The sequence below is a fragment of the Heterodontus francisci genome, chromosome 4 (assembly GCF_036365525.1).
Source record: "Heterodontus francisci isolate sHetFra1 chromosome 4, sHetFra1.hap1, whole genome shotgun sequence".
Classification (NCBI taxonomy): domain Eukaryota; kingdom Metazoa; phylum Chordata; class Chondrichthyes; order Heterodontiformes; family Heterodontidae; genus Heterodontus; species Heterodontus francisci.
Window position 1 is genome coordinate 100425886 of NC_090374.1, and position 22457 is coordinate 100448342.

The following is a 22457-nucleotide window of genomic DNA, read 5'->3' on the forward strand; positions in this document are numbered from 1 at the left end:
AAGGCTAAACCACCTTCTGGCGCACCTCCAGGGGCCACTTAAAGTGAGAATGTGCCTTTTAAAGGTTCCCTTTAATGACAGACTGGTTACAGCACAGAAGGAGGCCATTCAGACCATTGTGCTGGCCCTCTGCAAGAGTCACTCAGCTGTTTCCACAACCCTGCTTTTTCCCTGTACACCTGCAATTTTTTTCTGTTCCGATAATTATCCAGATTGAATCTGCCTCCACCGCACTGTCAGGAAGTGCATTCCAAATCCTACCCACTCACTGCCTAAAAGAAAAGTTTTTCCTCTTGTCGCCTATTGTTCTTTTGCCATTCCCCATTAGTTGGTGTCTTCTGGTTCTTGACCCTTCCGCCAATGGGAACAGTTTCTCCCTATCTACTCTGTCCAGACAACTCATGATTTTGAGCACCTCTAACAAATCTCCTGTCAACCTTCTCTTCTCCAAGGAGAACATCATCAGATAATCTATCCGTGTAACTGTCGTCCCTCGTCCCAGGAATCATTCTCCTAAATCTTTTCTGTACTCTCTCTAATGCCTTCACGTCTTTCCGAAAGTTTGGTGCCCAGAATTGGACACAGTACTCCAGTTGAGGCCAAACCAGTGTTTTATAAAGGTTCACCAAAACTTCCTTGCTTTTACACTCTGTCTCTATTTATAAAGCCCAGGATCCCATATGCCTTATTAACTGCTTTCTCAACCTGCGCTGCCACCTTCAAAGATTTTTGCATATACCCCCAGGTCCCTCTGCTCTTGCACCCCCTTTAGAATTGTATCCTTTATTTTATATTGCCTTTCCTCGTTCTTCCTACCACTTCTCTGCATTAAATTCCATCTGCCATGTGTCCGCCCATTCCACCAGCCTGTCCATGTCAACGAAGGACCTTTTCCACCTGACCAGTGGAAGGAAGAAACTAAAATGGATGTTTATTGGGCTTGGAGAGAGGTGGCTGAGATAGTCAGCTCCAACAGCATTCTCTCCAGGACCTGGGTGCAATGCAGAAAATGTTGCAGTGACCTGACAACAACCATGAGTTATTATGGATCTTAATTTCTGCATTTCTCAATAACACCAGGCAACAATCCTCCCTTCCTGCAACCCAAACACTCTGACCAATTTTCTCCCCTGCACCACATGTTTCATCATTACATGGGCACACAATGCCACCCTTCATTCTGAGACCGAACAGCGTATTCACGGCTTTCTGGCTTCCTAGCAGACGTTAGTAGCATTCTGTTGTCACATGGTAGCTATTGTAAAATGAGGATCTCCACTGATGACTCCTCACTTCATGCTCCAGCCACTTTTCATTCAACACCTCCCTGAGAAAGAACAAATTTGTATTTACATAATGTCTTTCATGGCCTCAGGATGTCACAAAGTGCTTCACAGCCAATGAAGTACTTTTGAAGCGTAGTCACTGTTGTAAGAAACGCGGCAGTCAGAGTGCACAGCAATGAAGTGAATGAACAGATAATCTGGTTTAGCTCATAGATAATCTGTTCCTTGCTTGCATCTTGCTACTTCTCCCTCTTAACACATACAAAAAAAAAAGCAGCCTCACATGTACACTCCTTTTCAGTAGCAACTCATTAACTCTTGCCCTCCCTGTGGGAGAAAATGGTACACAGCACATGGGAAAGGATTAGGATTTGGGGAAGGATATTCTACATTATGATTCTCTGCAAGCTGGAGCAGTAAGCTGTTGACATCAGTGGTCCTTCGAGCTGTCCCATTGGAAATTTTGGGGCTGGGGGCTTATCTGAATAGAGTCGTTTTTATTTGTACCCCCTTATGTACCTCAGCCAAACACATGTTCAGTCAGCTTCATAACATTGAGACCTGTTATCTGCTACTGTGCAGCCTGTTAGTGCTCTTCTAACTCTTCTCCCCTGTAAGATCCGACGGAAGAACAGGCCTTGGAGAAGGATAATCCTTCTGAGGAGGCATCATCATCCAGTCCAAGCACCAGCAGAGAAATTGATATCATGGCTAGGTTGGAGCATGTGTAGAGAAGTCTGCTGATTGTGACTTACACAGCATAAGTAAACAGGAGCAGGTAATGGTGACGGGGGTACCGCAGGAGTTGGCATATCCTCTTCCAGCTAGCTTGAGGATGACGGAAATGTAGGTTTCGAGGACCCAGCTATGAAAAGAAGTCTTCTTGCCTCACATAGGCAGTTATGCCATGTATTGTAAGACCTGCCCAGGAGTTTCAGCCTTTGGCTGAAACTATGAAGCCATCTGCTTACAGCCCACGTGGTTTCATTTTGCACAACATCCTCAGTCCACTGTCTGCCTTGGAACGTTGCCACCTTCAGCCAGGCCCTGCCCGCCTTTACAGCTTTGGTGGAAGCTTAAATGTTTGCCATCCAAACTTTGGACTGCACATTGGAGAAACTGATGGACCACATAGATGGGAGCTTTCAAGGTGTCACTCATCTTCTGCAGTCTGCTTCCCTGCTGATCAATGGGTCTGATGGCATCTCACCCCTGAACAGGATCAAAGGTTATGTCAACTTGTGCTTTTTCTCAAAAAATTACCTAAATTTGATAGAATCATATCAAGCAGATTGTACATGCTCTTATGAAGGGCTACATGTTTATTTTTGGTCATTCTTTAGAATATTCTTGGGTGATAAAATAATTTAGAGAATGCTAGGGATCTAATTCTCTCGAGTACCTAAGAATGTCAGCTGAATTGTCTTCTGGATATTAATTTGTATATGCCTAATGGAAGGAGCAGTCTAAGTTGGTCAAATGGTTTTGCCTCACCGGCAATTTATTTCCTTACTTGAACACTATCTTTTTTGCAGTGACTTAACGACAGCAAACTTTATCATGCATTGTTTGCCAAACTTTTTCATTTTTTTTCAACTATGAAGCAAACTTTAAAAAAAGGGCATTCTCTTAAGTTGGTCTTCATTAGGTTATGACCAACTGTACAAGTGGCATTGATTCGTCGAAGAATTTTTTAAAAACCAGGATGTTTTGAACTTAATGTTGCAGGGAGATGCTAGATTTAGACCACGATTTAATGTAATTAAACACAATGAAAATGCATGTAGTGTTAGAAACAGTAAAATGGCAAGCCATTTGTACATTACATATTTTTTACATTTCATTATTTTTAATCTTTTTACAATTCTTTTGTAATTTTGCATTTGCCTTTAGACATTGCATATAACAGGTAATTTTAAAGCTGATTTTTCTATTCACATTTTATTTTCAGTATTTTTAATGAAATGCTAATGTTTCAATTAATTTATGGAAGCATGCTTAGAAAAAAAAACAATTTTTGTTTGTGAGCGATATAAAGTAGATTAGAAAATCCACTTGATTAAGATCTTTCTCCGTGTTTTCTTGATACTTCCTGAAAGACAAAAATATTTGAACGTTGACTCTAAATTTGCATTTTTAAATATATGTATACTGTTGAGTATGGATGTTCTGTGCTTTGTTGGCTGCTTTTCTATGTTCTTTATCATCCATTTTCCAGACCAAATCAGTGACCCAAGATTCAGGCAGAGGCACTGTGCAGGGTATTAATTAGCACACCCAGAGACTTGCTATCCTGGCCTTTCAACCTTCCAAAGGCCAGTGAAGGCAATAGACCTGTCATATTTGTCTTGTAATGAAAGTGAACTTTTGCCATGCCTCATTGTGTTACAGCAGACTGAAAATGTCCAGCTGAGATTTTTTAAATGAATATATATGTAGGCTAGAAAGAAATTAACCTGCAGCAAGAGTGGTTGCTCATCTCTAATACTTGTAAGATCTTGATAGTCTCTGTTGTCAGTTGTACTGTGCATAGAACCACCAAATTATTAACTTGTATCTTCGTTATACACTCAGTAAAAATTTTTTAAAGATTTTCTCCGGGTGCTCCGGTTTCCTCCCACAAGCCAAAAGACTTGCAGGTTGATAAGTAAATTGGCCATTATAAATTGTCACTAGTATAGGTAGGTGGTAGGGAAATATAGGGACAGGTGGGGATGTTTGGTAGGAATATGGGATTAGTGTAGGATTAGTATAAATGGGTGGTTGATGGTCGGCACAGACTCGGTGGGCCGAAGGGCCTGTTTCAGTGCTGTATCTCTAATCTAATCTAATCTAAACTGCAAGTGCCAGGAATCTGAGATACAGAAAATGTCAGAAATGCACTGCAGGTGGATCATCTGAAAGGAAAAATTGGATTAACGTTTCAGGTGATAAAATATTAACTTACTGTGCATTTGCAACATCTTTTGCAGTCAGTTAATTGGCTTAATTCCCAGCTGGTTTAATAAAGTTAGTGGAATATATTCAATGACTCATCAATGGGAGAAGATGGAAAGGTTTAAAAACGTAAATAACCCAGAGTATAATTGCTGTTGAATCAGTTAGTTGAACAAACTTATCAGCCGAGCTTTTATCAGAGTCATCATAAATCAATGGTACATTTAGATGTCTCTGGAGTCTTTTGTTTTTTCTTGTGTGTAGATCGTGTCATTAAAAGTAGGAACAGTATTGTGCCGATTACCTAAGATGCACTGAAAAGTAGTTTTTTAAAAAAAAATGTTTTACTTTGGCAGGTATTTAAAATTGAAGTACTCATGAGTGGAAGGAAGCACTCTTTAGAGAAACGGTACAGTGAATTTCATGCACTCCACAAAAAGGTAACTTCTTTCATTTCTCCTTACCAGCCACTGCGCTCACCTCCCGCAACACGCAATATGTACCCACTGTAGGGTTCTGCTACAGGGCCACAGAGCAAGTGTGATTGTTAATCATCAGCTGAAGTGGTATCCTTAGAGTATTTATCTAGTAAGCAGCTAGGCCCTACTGGAATCTTGAATTGTCTTGAATTTGTCTCCATTCATCTGAAGAGTTCATTACTCACCTGGCAATGCTGTCATGGATGGAGGCAGCTGTGATGATGACACCTTGACTGCTGTTGATGGAAGGATTCCTCAACGAAATATTGTTCACAAATGCTGTTTTCTGAGCTGATGCTGAGTACAACATTTGTAACACTTTGGTTGGCTGCAGACTCAATTAATCACTGTATATTGTAGCCATTTGTACAGTAAGCTGTATGCAGCCATATTTTTGAAAATCAGTTATCTCGGCTATCTTGTTAAGGCTGTCAAATTTACCCTTTTCACAGCACAGATGGGGGCCTCCCACTGCTGAAAGTACTTCCACACTGTTTTGCCAGTTGGTGGTACTGTATAATCAGAGTTTGTTTAAGTTTACTGCTTAGAGGGTTTCTACGCTTTCATTGGAAACGTCCCTCCACCCCAACCACTCACGATGAGCATGGTTGAAACATTGTTGTAATTTCAGGTATCCAGATATAACCTTTGGGTCACAAATGTCACAAGCCGCTCACAGGGTTGTATCCTTCTACTGTACCCCAACAATGTGCCTTAAACAGAACCTCAGTAGAACACCCGTTAGTGCATCTTTGTGAATTGTTTTTCTTCCCACATCGCCAAATCTTAAGGTGTCATGAGATTCACAGTTTGTGCCAAATTGTGATTAACTTTGTAGTGTGAACCTTTTCCACCCAGGAACTACCCAAATTCTGTTAGGACCCTTGAGGCTGGCAGAGAGAATCTAATTTTAATTCCACTTCTGTGGGCTGGATTTGAACCCAGGTTCCAGAGGTGAAAGGTATGCACTATTCAGTGCCCAGTGGACTACTTTCTTTATTTTTGAGGCACCTGTTTCAGCATTTTTATTCCCTTAAGGCCATATGCTTCTAAAGGAATTGTTGATCGAAATCGTCAAAAGAATGTATTTATATAACTATGCATTTGAAACTAAAATAATGTTGGTGCTGCAATTGATTGAGAAATCTGTTTTATATATTTATTATATATGATATATATTAGATTCATGTGTTTTTGTTTAATTTTCAGCATCTGACTTTTAACTGAAAAATTGCCCATTGCATAATTTTATTAAAACAGAATGCAGAATCTTGTGTATTTGTATAGCACACTTTTTTAATTGAAGAAACATTGTAATCTCTGTCCTATATCAGCCAAACAATACACAGCAATTTACTGAAACATTGGTGTGGATTTTTGAGGGTTTCACAGGAAGGGGTCAGGGGAGGTTATGATGGTCAAGGGAAGGAAGGTCACAACTTTCCTTTATAATCAGTGTATCTGTACACCAAGATCCCATTGATCCTCTTTCATTTAACATATTACCATGTAAGGTGTATTTCCTTCCCTATTCTTAAGTATAAAATTATAAAATTACTTCATATTTCTCTGCAGTGCACCTACCATTTACTTTCTAATCCTGCATTCTTTCATAGATTTCATCATAATTTGCCAAACTCCCCGATTTTTATATTGTTCCTTCAGTTCCCAAGTGAACATTTATGTACCTAATAAATAAGAGCCCCAGCAGTGGCCCACGTGGAACATCACTCAGCATACAATGCCAGTCTGAAAAACTTTGCTTTCTGCCCCATAACCATTCTTATCATCTAATTCTCCTTAATTCCAGGCACCATTGTCTTTGTCTCGCTTTTTGTGATGCATTTATCAATTCTTCTTGAAAATTCATTTAAACCCTGTATACTGCATTTCTTTTTTCTGTCACCACAGTTATTTCTTTAAAGAAATTTTTAATTTGGTCAAGCATATCCTGCCCATTAGAAATCCATGCTTACTGCCCCTGTTTCGCATGCTTGCCCAAGTGCTTAGTAATTGTAATTCTCTTAAAAATTCCAGTCATTTATCAGTGACTAAAGTAAAACAAACTGGTCCATATTTTTCTGATTTATTTTTGTCTCTTTCTTATATGTATTTTTTCTCCTTGAAGATGTCTTTTTTAAGCCATCAAAACTAGTTTGAATCTAAGCATGCCAGGTGGCAAGATGGCACATGACAACATGAAAGCTGACCAGTAATTTGGTCAGACACTGGGCATTGAACATCCATTCAACTTTTCCCCTCCAGTGGTAACTAATCTGAAAATCCATCTGTATTTAACCTTGTATTAGTGCTGTGTAATAAAAAGGTCCCACTGTTAAGTAATTACCTTGAGTATTAGTCTGTATAATTTATCAACAAAATGGGAGGAAGCAGAGTACTATTTAGGAAGTCAATTAGTATTAAATTAAAGTGGCTTTGAGTTTTGTTAAATGTAAACTATAATGACTGTTTTTCTGAAAAGTTGAAGAAAAGCATTAAAACCCCTGAAATGCCTTCAAAGCACGTGAGAAACTGGGTACCTAAAGTCTTGGAACAACGACGCCATGGTTTGGAAGCCTACCTTCAGGTATAGTGTAATTCTTCCAAAATGTTTTTTTTTCAATAAAAAAGCTTGCCTCATAAATCAAGATTATGTAGCCCAGACGCTTAACTGTGTTCTGCATTGGGAGTTCCTTTCTATCTTGTGTAAATGAGCTTATACACTGAGTTGCCCTCAACAGTGTTTAACCTGTTAAATATATCATGGGTTTCAACCCACATTACATATTTCAGTTTTATTCTGTCATACTGTCACACACCTGTGAATTCTGCTATGAAATATTGATTTATCAGATCACAGGGCACTTCACAGCACACAGTATGGATGCCAAGAATTCTGACATACAGACTACACAAAGATAATAGCCCATTTCTGTCACTGTCATAGCAATAGGAATCTGTGGGTCCATCCAGGCTTTCCATGCGTGCTGTTGTAGGAACAGCTATTACTAACTGTTAGAAGTTCATCAATTTTCCCAACCTCCTTATTAATATTACAGGTTTTTTTTTAAGTGTTCTACAAAATTCTTTGTAGAATACATCCCTGGTGATTAGCTGTGGCAGTTCTTTCACAAGTATGAAAAATGTATGTAAACTTGATATTGTGAGCTGCGAAGGTGATTATTTAAGATGCTGTTTGAACACACAGAAATGAAGAACTGATTTCTCAGAATTAATGGTTTAGATCAGTCAGAAATGTAAACTACTAATGATCAGGGCAGTAGTCCAATCCGAGAATGCTCAGATGTAAAAATAGATTGATACATAGTATGTAAAAAAGCTCTGTTTTTAATAGTTGAGCTTTATCTGGTTTCAGGCCATTATCATCTCACCATAGTGGCTTAAAAAAGTTTCTACTTATTTGTCTATGGCTTTTATAATTTATCTGAAAAAAATATATAATTCGAGAATCAGCCCCTTAGTAAGGAAAGATTAAATGGTCTGTGAAAAAGAATTTAAAAGATAGCTCTAGCTTTTTTAACATTCAGTAATGTTCCAGAGAATGGTAAATTTCTTCACTAGTTTTACTCCTGGAACCTGTATTTATTTTATAATAAGAAATAAACTGATGGCTATGATGTTGATGTGATGTAAAAGAATCTTGAAAGGAATTGATTAGGAACTTGGGTGTAACTCAGTTTAACCAAAACTGAATTAAACCTTGAAAATAATATTGCTGCTGCCCCAACATAAAGGGATGAATTTTTGTTCTGGGGTCAGGACCCTGACATCGGGTGCATTTCCGGGTCCTGACCGCACGTCGGCACCTGACGGCCGGTGTGATTTTTGAAGTGTAGGCCAATTAATGGCCAGGATGCGCTTGCTGTCCAATTAAGGACAATGGGCAGACTCCTGAGGCTTGTGGGCCAATAGGAGGCCCTCCAGCAATGACACATTTGCAGCCCCACTGTCAAAAGGTGGAAGCTGCCAACATAGTTAGGTGAAAGAGAGCGGGCTGCAAGATGGAGGTGCTGTCTGAAGACCTGTTAAAAATGTTAAGAATAAGAAGGGACCACAGTTGCCAGTTCTTCATCATGGAGAGTGAAACCCTCCGTTGGGTGACCTGTAGCCGTAGCTGTGACCATCTTTCACTCGCAGCCATGGTGCTGGGGGTTTAAAATGATAGATGGAGCGCTGGCTCCCTGGTCCGTGTTCAAAAATTTGGCCCAAAATGTGAATCCATGTGGGAGGACGAGAGATGTATCACCTAGTCCAGGTATAATAAAGGTTTCAAATAGTAGTGACTTGTCTATTTATTTGATACACTTGTGTCTATTGGCAGAAGTTGAAATTAGGTTTTTTAAATGAATTCTGGAACACCAGATGATGCCTCAGACTATTAATACACACCTGTTATACTTCGGTGAACCTTCTTTTATGGCTTACTGACCGCATGTGTATGTTTGGAGGAAACCCATTTACCAGCTTACCAAATTTTCTGTGACATTACCACAAAGTGGTAGTGTTGAAATTTTCTAAAATCTGAAGTTGTTAAATATATCTTTTTTTTTTGTTTAGAAGGCATCCTGTTCTTGTTGATCATGGACATTCAGATTAGGCCTGTTATTGCCATATTACCTATTTACTGTAAATAATTGCCTCTCACACAAGGGACTGGCTTTTAAGTTTGGGACACGCTGGGTGGTGGGGGGTGGTGGCAGGTCCAGTAGCACCTGGGAAACCCAGAAGTCATTGCAGCGTGCCTTTCAGTGGCTGTTTCATCATTAATGTAACGATTTCTGGGTTTCCTGACCAATTAACATCAGCGGGTGTCACCGTTCCCTTTAAACTATTTTTTGGTGCATGCAGGCTAGTCAATTCAATGTGTGGTACCTTTAAAAAATTTTACACAACCACGCACACACGTTATCTTAAACAGGAATGACCTGCGCCATGCCTTCTGGATTGTTGCGCATGCGTGCACCTTAGAGGAAACGTTGGCGGGCATGGTGATGACTTGCATGATGTGACACCAACTCCAGTATTCACAGGGACACGCCAAACAATCAATTTGGAGGAGTTTGGAGTTGGAAGCCAAATAGAAGGAAGGGAGAGAAAGGAGTCCAAAAGTCAAAGGCTGCACCTCTGTTTAGTGATTCCTCCTTGGATGTGTACTGGGGAATCTGAGGAACTGGAGGATATACTATTCTCTAGTGATGGGGTGAAGGAGCCAACTGGGGACACAGAAAGGTGTGCTTGGAGGTGGCACAACAGGTCAGGAGTAAGAGTGTAGTGACACACTCATGGATACAATGTAGGAAGCGGCTCAATGACCTAAGCAGGGCAGAAAAGATGAGAACGATGGTGCATTTACCTACGTCCTGATGTGCATATCATTCCGAAACCCCCCTCCCCCCACCACTCTGCCTTCTAGAGCCTACTTCAGCACATCACACTGACTTACCTTGCAGCTACACCCACCCTCACTGTCTGTGCACTTCCTCATATCCCCATGTCTATCCATCACTGACACTCACTCTCATCCTTATGCAATGTCATGCCTCTCCTTCATAGTCACCCTCAACAAATGGTCTCCATCTGTGCATTCAACACATGCCATTACTCTTACTCGTTGATCTCTTCTTTCCTTCCTTACAGGAGAAGAGAGCACAGAACACCAAGGAGAGATAGAGAATGAGAGGTGGCCCTCCAGCCATCACAAGCGTAGAGGAGGCGGTGCTGAAAATCATTGGAGCCTCAGCCTGCCTGGCCGTCGGAGATAGGGGCCTCACGATAGCCAGACGGCATACAACACTCAGTAATATTGACTTGATACCAACAGCGAGTGAAATATGATCAAGTGCCTAATGATGGCATCAAACTTTTTGTACGAACATACATACGACCATCTGAATTAGGAGCAGAAGTAGGGCACTCAGCCCCTGGAGTCTGCTCTGCCATTCAATAAGTTCATGGCTAATCTGATTGTAACCTCAGCTCCACATTCCCACCTGCCCCCAATAACCTTTCACCCCCTTGGTTATCAAGAATCTATCTACCTCTGCCTTAAAAATGTTCAAAGACTCTGCTTCCACCGCCTTTTGAGGAAGAGTTCCAAAGACTTAGGAATCTCTCAGTACTCATTCATGTCTTTTATCTCGCACAGAGCCTTCACACGTCCCGCAGGAGGTGGTCCAGCTGGCCGACGATAACTGTTCAGAAGAGGTCCTGGGCTCTGAGGGTGTACTGTCACAGGATTCTTGCAGGCCCTGCACTAGCTCAGATGTTCATACTTAAGTCGGGCCAGTAAGGCAGATAGTTAGGTTTTCAGTGGGTGACTGACACATCACAAGTGAATATGAGCAGATGCTGGAGACAGTGTCAGAGGACAGAGAAGGATCCAAGCTCTGCTCAGCTGGGTGCAGATGATGTACCTTGGAGATCCTCAATGAGCAGGATACTTGTGGAGCAACAGCAGAGAATGTGCGTTGTACTAGCAGTTGTTCCAGGCGCATTGCGTACGTTTGCAGAGAGATTGAAGGAGTCTGTCTCAAGCATGGGTGGCATGATGTCACAGGTCTTTGTCCATGGAAAGAGTGCATGAAGTATTAAAATGTGGCAATCACACGAGTACATGCAGGCATTCATCACTGGCTTGTACTCCATGAAATTAACAGGATGACTGATAACCCTACAAGAGGAAAATACAGCAGATGCTGGAAATGTGAAATAAAAACAGAAATTGCTAGAAATACTCAGCAGGTCTGGCAGCATCTGTGGAGAGAGAAACAGAGTTAACGTTTCAGGTCTGTGGCCTTTCATCATAACTGGAAAAAGTTAAGAGATGCAACGGGGCGGCACAGTGGCGCAGTGGTTAGCACCGCAGCCTCACAGCTCCAGGGACCCAGGTTCAATTCTGGGTACTGCCTGTGTGGAGTTTGCAAGTTCTCCCTGTGTCTGCGTGGGTTTTCCCCGGGTGCTCCGGTTTCCTCCCACAGCCAAAGACTTGCAGGTGATAGGTAAATTGGTCATTGTAAATTGCCCATAGTGTAGGTAGGTGATAGGGAATATGGGATTACTGTAGGGTTAGTATAAATGGGTGGTTGTTGGTCGACACAGACTTGGTGGGCCGAAGGGCCTGTTTCAGTGCTGTATCTCTAAATCTAAAGGTTTTGACTGTACCTTGGCCATTCATTGCCAATTGATCCGACTGTTAATATCTCTGTAATTGAGCAATTAACATAATTGAAATTGATAACCTGCCTCTCCTGAGGGGATTTCACACATGCAGTTCCAACATGCCGCAGTTAAATGCAGAAGGCAGTGGGCTGGAGCTGGTTTTCAGACACACTTGCTTTTTTCCGTGATTTCACCCCTCCACCCGTACCCAAACCCAGGCACTCACTTATGTTAAAATTCCCCCGGGGGTTCTGCAGTGTACCAACTTTTATGTAGCATCTTTAACGTAGTAAAACCTCCAAAGGAACTTTACAGGAGTGATCTCAAACAAAATCTGGCACTGAGCAGCATAGGGCGGCACAGTGGTGCAGTGGTTAGCACCGCAGCCTCACAGCTCCAGCGACCCAGGTTCAATTCTGGGTACTGCCTGTGTGGAGTTTGCAAGTTCTCCCTGTGTCTGCGTGGGTTTCCTCCGGGTGCTCCGGTTTCCTCCCACATGCCAAAGACTTGCAGGTTGATAGGTTAATTGACCATTATAAATTGCCACTAGTATAGGTAGGTGATAGGGCTAGGTGGGGATGTGGTAGGAATATGGAATTAGTGTAGGATTAGTATAAATGGGTGGTTGATGGTCGGCACAGACTCGGTGGGCCGAAGGGCCTGTTTCAGTGCTGTATCTCTAAACTAAACATAAGGAGGTAGGATTCAGGAGTGTCTTAAAGGAGGAGAGAGAGATAGGGAGGGAAATTCCAGAGCTTAGTGTGTCGACAGCTGAATTGGAGGGGTGCAGAGATCTCAGATGGTTGTCGCGCTGGAAGAGGCTATATAGATAGGGAGGGACAAAACCCTGGAGAAATTTGAAAATGAGAGTGACCATTTTAAAATCGAGGCATTGCAAGACTAGGAGCCAGTAAGCGAACACAGGGATGATAAGGTGAATGGGATTTGGTCTGAGTTAGTACAGGCAGTGGAGATTTGGATGATTTCAAATTTATGGAGGATGGAAGATGGGAGGCTGACCAGGAAAGCATTGGAATAGTCAAGTCTAGAGGTACCAAAGGGGTTTATGAGGGTTTTGGCAGCAGATGAACTGAGGCAGTGAGAGGTGGGCCATGTTACAGAGGTAGATGTAGGTGTTCTTGGTGATGGAGCAGACATGTGGTCAGAAGCTCATCTCGGGGTCAGATAGGACACCAAGACTGTGAACAGTCTGGTTCAGCCTCGGACAGTGACCAGAGAGAAGGAAGGAGTCGATGTAACCATGTAAATTAAGAAATGATAGAAATAGAAAGATGTTGCCGAGGTGGGCAGGGGGGAGCGGGGGTTGGTGGTGGAGGGGGGAAGTAACCTGCAAGGAGGATCTGGAGGCTGCAAAGGGATATAGATCGGTTAAGTGATTGGGCAGGAAGGTAAAGATGGAGTATAATGTGGGGATGTGTGAAAGTATCCATTTGGTAGGAAGAATGGAAAAGCAGAATATTTTTTAAAAGGTGCGAGACTAGTACATGTTGGTATTTAGAGGGATTTGTGTGTCCTTGTACACAAATCACAGAAAGTTAACACAAGCTAAGCAAGCAATTTGGAAAGCAAATGGTATGTTAGCTTTTATTACAAAGGGGTTGGAGTACAAGAGTAAGGAGGTCTTGCTGCAGTTATATAGGGCCTTGAGACCACAACTGGAGTACTGTGTACAGTTTTGGTCTCCTTACCTAAGGAAGGATATACTTGCCTTAGATGGGGTGCAACAAAGGTTCACTAGATAAATTCCTGGGATGAGAAGGCTGTCCTTTAAGGAGAGATTGAACAGAATGGGTTTATATTCTTTGAGTTTAGAAGTATGAGACGGAATCTCATTGAAAAGTATAAAATTCTGAGCATTTACCCTGTCAACCCCTCTATTTTCCCTAGCTGGAGAGTCTGAAACTAGAGGTCATAGACTCAGCAAAAGGGGTCAGCCGTCTTGGATTGAGGTGGTGGGAAATTTCTTCAGAGTTCTGTGAATATTTGAAATTCTCTACCCCGGAGAGCTGTGGATGCTTAGTCATTGAATATATTCAAGACTGAGATTGGTAGATTCTTGGACACTAAAGGAATGAATGAAATGTGGGTAGGGCAAGAAAGTGGAATTGCTGTAAAAGTTCAGCCATGATCTCATTGAATGGTGGAACAAGCTCGAGGGGTTGTATGTCCTACGCTGCTTCTATTTCTTATGAAAAGTGCTACCATCATGGGTTACAAGACTCCCTTTGGGTAAGTTTGGTTCCTCCAAAAGTAGAATGCCGATGACTGCATAAAATGACATATCAATGGCGACATAAAGACAAGGGGCTTAAAAATTGGATAACTCCAATAGTTAGGCAGGAGGGTCACTATTTGCGTCCTGCCATGCCTATTCTTGTAGAGTTGGGCAACACACAAATTTAGTGCCGCCACCTCATTTACATGATTATGGCATAGGGCCGAGCGGCACCCATGCTGCTGGCTGCCCCTGTGCTCGGCAGGAGGACAAGTAGAGTTATGCTGATAGCACTGGTGCAGCCAACCTTCTGTTCCTAAAGGCAGTCTGGCCCTCTTAAAGGGAAACTGCATTGAAAGACAGGAGGCTGCTGCTGAATACTATTGCTGCAATTGTAAACAAGAAAAATGGAATACCATGGCAGAAAGGGGGGTCCAGGATCAGGGATGTGGCACAATAAACCTTAGTGTGGAGCTGGACAGGAGGAGAGGTACCATGTTTCAATGGGGGCAACAAATGCTGACCTAGCCAGTGATGCCCACATCCCATGAAATGATTTTTTAAAATTCTTGCTGATTTATTCAAAGTGTTTTAATTGCATGCTACTATGCTTAGATTCTGCTCTCATAGAATCATAGAGCAGAGAAGGAGGCCATTCAGGCCATCATGCCTGTGCTGACTCTTTGGAAAAGCTATCATATTTGGCCCAGTCCCCTGCTCTTTCCTCATACCCCTGTATGTTTTTTCTCCAAGTATTTAATAAATGCAGTGAATTCCAGATCACAACAACTCACTGCGTAAAAATGAATAAATAAATGTATTTCCTCCTGCCACCTCTGATTCTTTTGCTGATTACCTGAATTTACCAATAACAACCGATTAAAGTATTACAAAATTGAGTTTATCTGAGTACAGAGCACCTATAAAAATGTCAATTATGTGTAATAGGGAATAGAATTTAACCTGGTCTTCATGAATTAGTGGTCCAGATTATATTTAATGTATGGCAATTAAAAGTAAACTATGATTTAATTCAGAACAACCTTTAAAAGTTAAATATATAAACAGTTTAACCCACCACTTATGGTGTTTTGTGCATTAGGTGATTGTTACTTGCTTCTCTTTATCTGTCTTGTTTGAAGAACTCCTATAATGAAGTCACTGGTATAATATTCACCTGCTGCCATAGATAACTTTTTTTCATGCTGCTGGCAAAATTTTTCAATCACTAACATTATTGACGTTTATGTGAAAGGAATTAGAAGTTAAATAACTCTTCTGACTCCTTTCTATTTAGTCTCTGTTTTGAAGCCATGTAAAATACTCTTGTATGGTGAGAACCAGCAGACACCATGCTTCCAGCTAACTCATAAGATAAATACTTGATCATTTTTTCAGTTGTAGTTCAGATAAGATAGCATCACAGAAAATGCTGTTTTTAATATTTTAACTAAAAGTTATTTTTCAATTAATTAGATTTATTTCTATCAGGGAACTGTTAAACCAATATCTTCAGTGATTTGATGTGCTAAATATTTCTGGAAAATTGCTGATCTATCAAATTCTTGAATCTAACAAAAGTTGTGTTTCATTTTAAAGTACTGTCCAAAACCACGTTTTTGCAACATTAAAAAATATTTCATGGTTAGAAAGTGCCACTAATTCAACACTAATTGCACTAAATTGCAGCCAATACTACAGTATTTACAAACCTATTATGAACACAAAAGTACCGTAAGGCAACAAGGGCTTAAAATCACTCTTCCTCTAAATGTCGACTTAGTGCTGTTAAATAATATTAATGACTAGGATTGTCACAATGTAACTGTGCTTTCTTTGGTACAAGTGATTTTATTGATCGATATGGAAGCAGCCTAACAGTCAGATTATTCTACTCTGATTTTATCTGGGCATTGACTAAGTTTATTAGTCGACAAAAGTATCTTTTGGTAGATCTAGATGATGATGTAGATTAAGAAAAGCAGAATACCATTCATCATTTTCTTTTGTGCTAATAACTTAAATCCATCACTGTTTCTATCTGCTGGTTTCAGATCCCATTGTGTCTTCAGGCTTTTGGTAATGGCCTAAGTGAACCACAGCAATTTTCTCTCCAGTGGCAAAAATTTTCACTCAGTTGTCATAGTGGTTTTTAATTTAGATTCAGAAGTGTAGGTGGTGGGAACTACTTCAGTTCTTTGAGCTTTAGACACATCTTTCTTTACTTGTCACAGATGGTGGTAAAACTATATATTTTTTGGAGACTGACAGCTTTGAAAAATAGCTTCTTAATCCTTCAATTATTTTATAATACATTGCTGAATTCACAGATTTTCTGGTTAAAAGTCTCACTTCCTTTACTTGTGTGCTTTTTAACTGTCATCCATTTTTTTATAAATATAAAAGTAGGTTGTTGTAGAGATTCCCCATTCCTATTTAAAATTATTATTGCAGAACTAAGATTCTAGTTCTGTTTCATTTTCTATATAGGAATGTCTGTACTACCACTTTCCCCAAGCAAATATTATGCATGTTGCAAGTTAATCCACCTAAAATCAGATATTTAAAAGTGTGTCTCTTGAAAAAGTAAGCCATTTGCACTAGTGTCAAATTTAGTTCTTTTAAATAGAGTTTGCTTGGGTTAGATTAGATTCAGCAGATTCGCTGTATGATGAATGTAAGGTAAACCTCAGAGGTCCTTTTTTTTCGTAATTCACAATAGATTAATATGAGAACAAACTTATTCTTGGCATAGGTAACTGAGTTTTTATATTTTGTGTAAGAGATGCAAGTTCCTACTCTCAGCTGGGTTACAGAATGCTTTAAGCTAGTAAAATTAATTTTCGGTTGGTGCCGCTCAGCTTATTGTGTTCAGTATCTAGTGTTCTAAACATCAGTAGTTTGATTTCTTTTATTGCACCCACCATTTTATGCATATTCTGTTTCATTCCGTTCCTCTGCTGCTGTCCAGTTGGGAAGGTTGAACAATGTGAGCCATAAGCTTGCATCAGGAATGTTTCATGGTGCCAAATTAGATCCACACTAATACAACAAAGTGGTTGTGCCTGAAACCAAATCTATTGCTGTTTGCCATTTCTGAATTGATAGATCAGTAAAACCCACCAGACGTAACAGTCTGTGACAAAGGTAGACAAATAAGCACAGGAAATTTGATCAGTATATATTGCAGGCAAACCTTGTAAAATCTGCAGCTATCTTGCCTGTTCCACTCTCTCAGACTTGCCCCATTTCACATTCATTTTTCACATACCTGTTCATCTGCTTCCATTACCAGTATAGATATATTGCGGGTAGGGGGAGGAAAATTTCAAAAAATTCTTGCTGGAGGTGCAGAACAATAAGAGTACAAATTAATATTGCTGCTGTATAATGCTTTGATCAGACCCCATCTGGAATAAACAAAAGCAAAATACTGAAAACTCTAGAAATCTGAAATTAAAAAAACTGAAAATGCAGGAAAACACCCAGGATTAGTATAAATTGATGGTTGGCACAGACTCAGTGGGCCTGTTTCAGTGCTGTGTCTCTAAATAAATAAATAAGGCAGGTAGACCACCCCAATGGCTGTGAATGGATAGTGGAACCCCACCCACATTTCCTCCATTCCCAGTGGCTGGTGAAGCTATCTTCCATTTACCAGAACCTGCTGACTGAGAAAATGGGAGTGGTGTTTAAGAGCTAATGTTGTATCAAACTTTGGTCATCTAATCATAAGGCTGTTGCAGCCATGAGAGAGTGTAAATGTGAAAAGTACAAACACAGGGAACAGAAATTTAAAAATTAGATAATTAGGAGAAAGAACAGTGTAATTCTACTCCAAAAGAGATGTGTTTAAAGGCAGGGAGGGAGATAGTGAAACGGATTTGCTGAGAGTAGTCAAAGGGCTGAAGGAGATGCTAATGATGGTAGATCAGAGAATGAGAAGTAGGCCAGTATTAAACATTTAGAGGGTATATGCTGGAACATAGGATGGAGCAGGTTGCAGTGGTAATTAGGGAGAAGCAAGATCATTGAGGGATTATTTTTGTTAATGCATTCATGGGATGCAAGTCTCGCTGACAGGGTCAGCATTTATTGCCCATCCCTAATTGCCCTTGAAAAAGGTGGTGGTGAGCTGCCATCTTGAATTGTTGCAGTCCATGTGGTGTAGGTACAACCACAGTGCTGTTAGGAGGGGAGTTCCAGGATTTTGACCCAGCGACAGTGAAGGAGTGGCAATATAGTTCCAAGTCAGGATGGTATGTGGCTTTAAGGTGAACTTGCAGGTGGTGGTGTTTCCCTGTGTCTGCTGCTCTTGTCCTTTTAGTTGGTAGATGTCACAGATTTGGGAAGTGCTGTCGAAGGAGGTTTGGGAGTTGCTGCAGTGCATCTTTTAGATAGTACATACTGCAGCCACAGTGTGTCAGTGGTGGAGGTGGTGAATGGGGTGCCATTCAAGTGGGTTAATTTTCCTGGCTAGTGTTGAGCTTGCGTGTTGTTTGAGCTGTACTCATCCAGGGCAGTGCACAGTATTTCATCACACTCCTGACATGTGCCTTGTAGATGGTGGACAGGCTTTGGGGAGTCAGGAGGTGAGTTACTGGCTGCAGAATTTCCAGCTGCAGAATTTCCAGCCACTGACCTACCCCTGTAGCCACAGTATTTATATGGCTAGTCCATTTAAGGTTCTAGTCAATGGTAACCCCACAGGATGTTGCTAGTGAGGGATTCAGTGACAGTAATGCCATTGAACTTCAAAGAGAGATGGTTAAATTCTCTCTCTTTGGAGATGGTCATTGCCTGGCACTTGTGTGGCGCGAATGTTACTTGCCACTTGTCAGCCCAAGCCTGAATGATGTCCAGGTCATGCAGGCAAAGTCAGCTTCAATATCTGAGGAGTCACGAAAGGTACTGAACACTGCAATCATCAGCGAACATCCCCACTTCTGACCTTATGGTGGAGAGAAGGTCATTGATGAATCATCTGAAGATGATTGGCCCTAGGGCACTACCTTGAGGAACTCCTGCAGCGATATCCTGGGGCTGAGATAGTTGGTCTCCAACAAACACAAACATCTTCCTTTGTGGTAGGTATGACTCCAACCAGTGGAGAATTTTCTCCCTGATTTCCATTGACTCAGTTTTTCTAGGCCTCCTTGATGCTACACTTGGTCAAATGCTGGCTTGATGAAAGTCACTGTAAACTCATCTCTGGAATTCTGGTCTTTTGTCCGTGTTTGGACCAAGCTGTAATGAGGTCTAGAGCTGAATGCCACTGGCAGAACCCAAACTGAGTAGCAGTGAGCAGGTTATTAGTGAGTAAGTGCCACTTTATAGCACTGTTGTTGACACCTTCCATCACTTTGCTGATGATCAAAAGTAGACTGATGTGTTGGTAATTGGTCAGATTGGATTTGTATTGCTTTTGTGGACAAGGCATACCTAGGCAATTTTCCACATTGTCAGGTAGATGCCAGTGTTGTAGCTGTACTGGAACAGCTTGGCTAGGGACGTGGCTAGTTCTGGAACATAAGCCTTCAGTACTGCAGCCAGGATGTTGTCAGGGCCTATGGCCTTTGCTGTATCCTGTGCCTTCAGCTGTTTTCTTGATGTCACATGGAGTGAATCAAATTGGCTAGGAAGAGAGCTAATGCAACCTAATGAGGACTATGGTGCAAGTGAGGACACCAAGCCATGAGACCTAACAAAGACACTTATGTTTTGATTTAACCTAAATAAAACCCCACTCATCTACTTTTTTCTCTCCATCCCTTCTCCAGAAGTGCATCCAGCTGCTCCATAAACCCAGTTATACTACTTACTTCAGTGTCCCCATTAACTCATTCTGCAAGCCTATTAGATTTATTAGCAGAGAGAGATGTTTGACTTACATTCTTCCACTCAAATTTCTGTATCTGGTCTTTATACCCTTCACCACCATGAACAATTTGTCTTGATGAGCTTTATCAATGCCTTTCATAAGATTGAAAAATTTATTTTCTCATTTCCTAATAAGAACCAGCCCAATTTCTTTAATCTTTCCTCATAATTTAAATTCCCCAATCTTAGCATAATCCTGATTGCCTCGACACCCACTCGAGGGCAGCTATTTCCTTATGATCAACAGTCTGTACAGTACATTAGATGGGGTTTGATTACGCTTCTTGTATAGCAACAGTATTGATTTGTGTTCTACATTCTTCTGTGAATGCAATCATTCCTTTCTGCACTTTTATTTTACTGAAGAAAAGTATTGTGAGAATAGATTTATCTGCAATAATTCCCATATTCTGATCTCTAATATATATGAGCTATCTATTTAACACATGGATCTTGTATTAATTATTTAACACTGATCCACATTAAGCTGTTTTTATCATCTACTGAACCTAATTATCTAAAAAGATTTGAATCCTTCTGAAAAGGTTACATTGTTTCATGTCATTCATGTTGGTTCCGAATTTGCGTTCTCTCCAAAGCTGCAGAATGTCTTACTAAGCTCTTGCTGGAGATCTTCACTTATTGGAAATGGTAACGGTCCCACCTGGGCTATCCCCATATAACCCATTTCCTCACACATAGCTACAGTCCGGCTCCTATTTTAAAGCCAGTTTTTCAAATATTACCGTACCCTTTCCCATTCCCTATTCCATGACTACCGAAGAGAGCCATTAATCACCTATCAGGGAAAAGAATCAAATCTACAGTAGTTTAGTTTGTTCATCATGTTAGTTTCTCTTAATGGTTCTGTTATAAAATTACACAAGTATCTAGTAGTAAGGCACGCTTTACTTAAACTATTATATCAACAAGCAGATAGTGTTACTCTGAGATCAGTGATAATGCAAATCTACATCAAACCTACGAATGAGATAATTTAAAAAATATACAAAAAGCAAAATTTACAGGGAAGTTTTGTGGTGCTGCACATATTAAGAGTCCCGTTTCCAGATTTTTCTCTAGTGGATTAATAGTTCCTTGAAGATGCAGTTCGCAGCTGAACTAGAGGACAACTGGACAGAGTTGGACACAGATGTCTGAACCAGTGATGTAGTCCAGAGAAAAGAGTACGTGAAACTTGTGTGTCTGTTATGAGCAGGTATTGTTTCCTCCTGCAGCAAGAACAATTAAAATCAAAAGGGTGCCTTGTGTCACTGGTGCATTGAGGGAGTCCCCTTCAGAGTTAGCACATTCCCCAGTGGTCTGTGTGGCTCACTGGGAAAACAGAGGTTTTGAGAGCTCTGCTCTGGAAATTACAAGTGCAGCATCTTAAAACTTTGCTAGCACTTCCTGTGGGACAAAAGAGCAGCTATGGTGAAAGTGTTTGAAAATGAATACAAAATCTTTATCTATCTTATGGCGCAGACGACCTTTACAGAAAGAGTCTTGAAAGTCACGTTGAATGAGGTGCAGTCAAGCAGACCTGCCATATTTGGTTATAAGGGGCACTATTCTCAACAAAATACAATGATTGCTGCATGGGAAAAGGTGACAAAGCAGGTGATGGAGTTGCTGAAATTAATTGGATATCCCTCCAGATGAGAAAGAATTGCCCTTAAAAAGTTTGACAAGGTACCTGAGCCCTCTGTTTATCTGTTTGTAGTAGCCAATGAAGTCATACATCAGACAAAAACTTTCTATTTGATCTTTATTGACCTACATATTCACACGGAGTGTTTTCTTTGAACACCCCTTGCCTAGACCGCTTCTCAGTGATGGTTTTATGGCCCACCTGAAGACTTCCTTAGTACCCTTTTGCATGCTATCTGTTCTTGCACTTCTGATTAAGAAAGCACAATGCCCAATAGTCTAGCTTTGTTAGCCCTCAGGAAACAATTGTTTATTACGGTCTTTTCATTACAGGACAAGGAAATAATCAGCAGAAGAGAGGGATTGAAAACTGGAGCCACCCCACAAATCTCCCAACATTGACACTCTTTATTAGCTAACCCTGTAATTTGTTGATGACCCTGCTCGAAGAATTGAAGAGCTACCCTATCCTAAAAATCCCTTCGAGACATCCAGTAGCTAGTTACCTCATTTCCTTTCCCACGAGCACAACACTTTGAAGGAGCACTAGATTAGGTAGCAGAAAATGCCCGGTATCTTCAAGGGAAGTACTAGGGGAAGAACCACTGGTTCAACCCCACAAACACAAAAGTGAACAGGTTGCAAGTGATATTGGCACTTGTGCTGCCTTGAAGGGATACTGCCCTTTATGCTGCAGTATATGCCAAGTTGCTTAGTGATGGTGGCTGAGGGACAGTTGGCATTCAGCATGGAATGTGTCTGGCTGGAGAGAACTTGATCAAGAAATGTTGCTGAAGGGGGTAATGACCT

The 22457-nt window shown here is 40.9% G+C and overlaps 1 protein-coding gene across 2 annotated transcripts in view; it reads left to right on the forward strand.

Annotated features, from left to right (window-relative positions):
* The window catches only part of LOC137369164 (sorting nexin-24-like), a 301746-nt gene that overhangs the window by 188336 nt on the left and 90953 nt on the right, over positions 1–22457 (forward strand). For both annotated transcript variants that reach the window (XM_068029919.1, XM_068029918.1), the window contains 2 exons: positions 4580–4663; positions 7185–7289. In XM_068029919.1, the coding sequence (XP_067886020.1) occupies positions 4580–4663; positions 7185–7289 (189 nt within the window). The remainder of the gene's footprint in view (positions 1–4579; positions 4664–7184; positions 7290–22457) is intronic.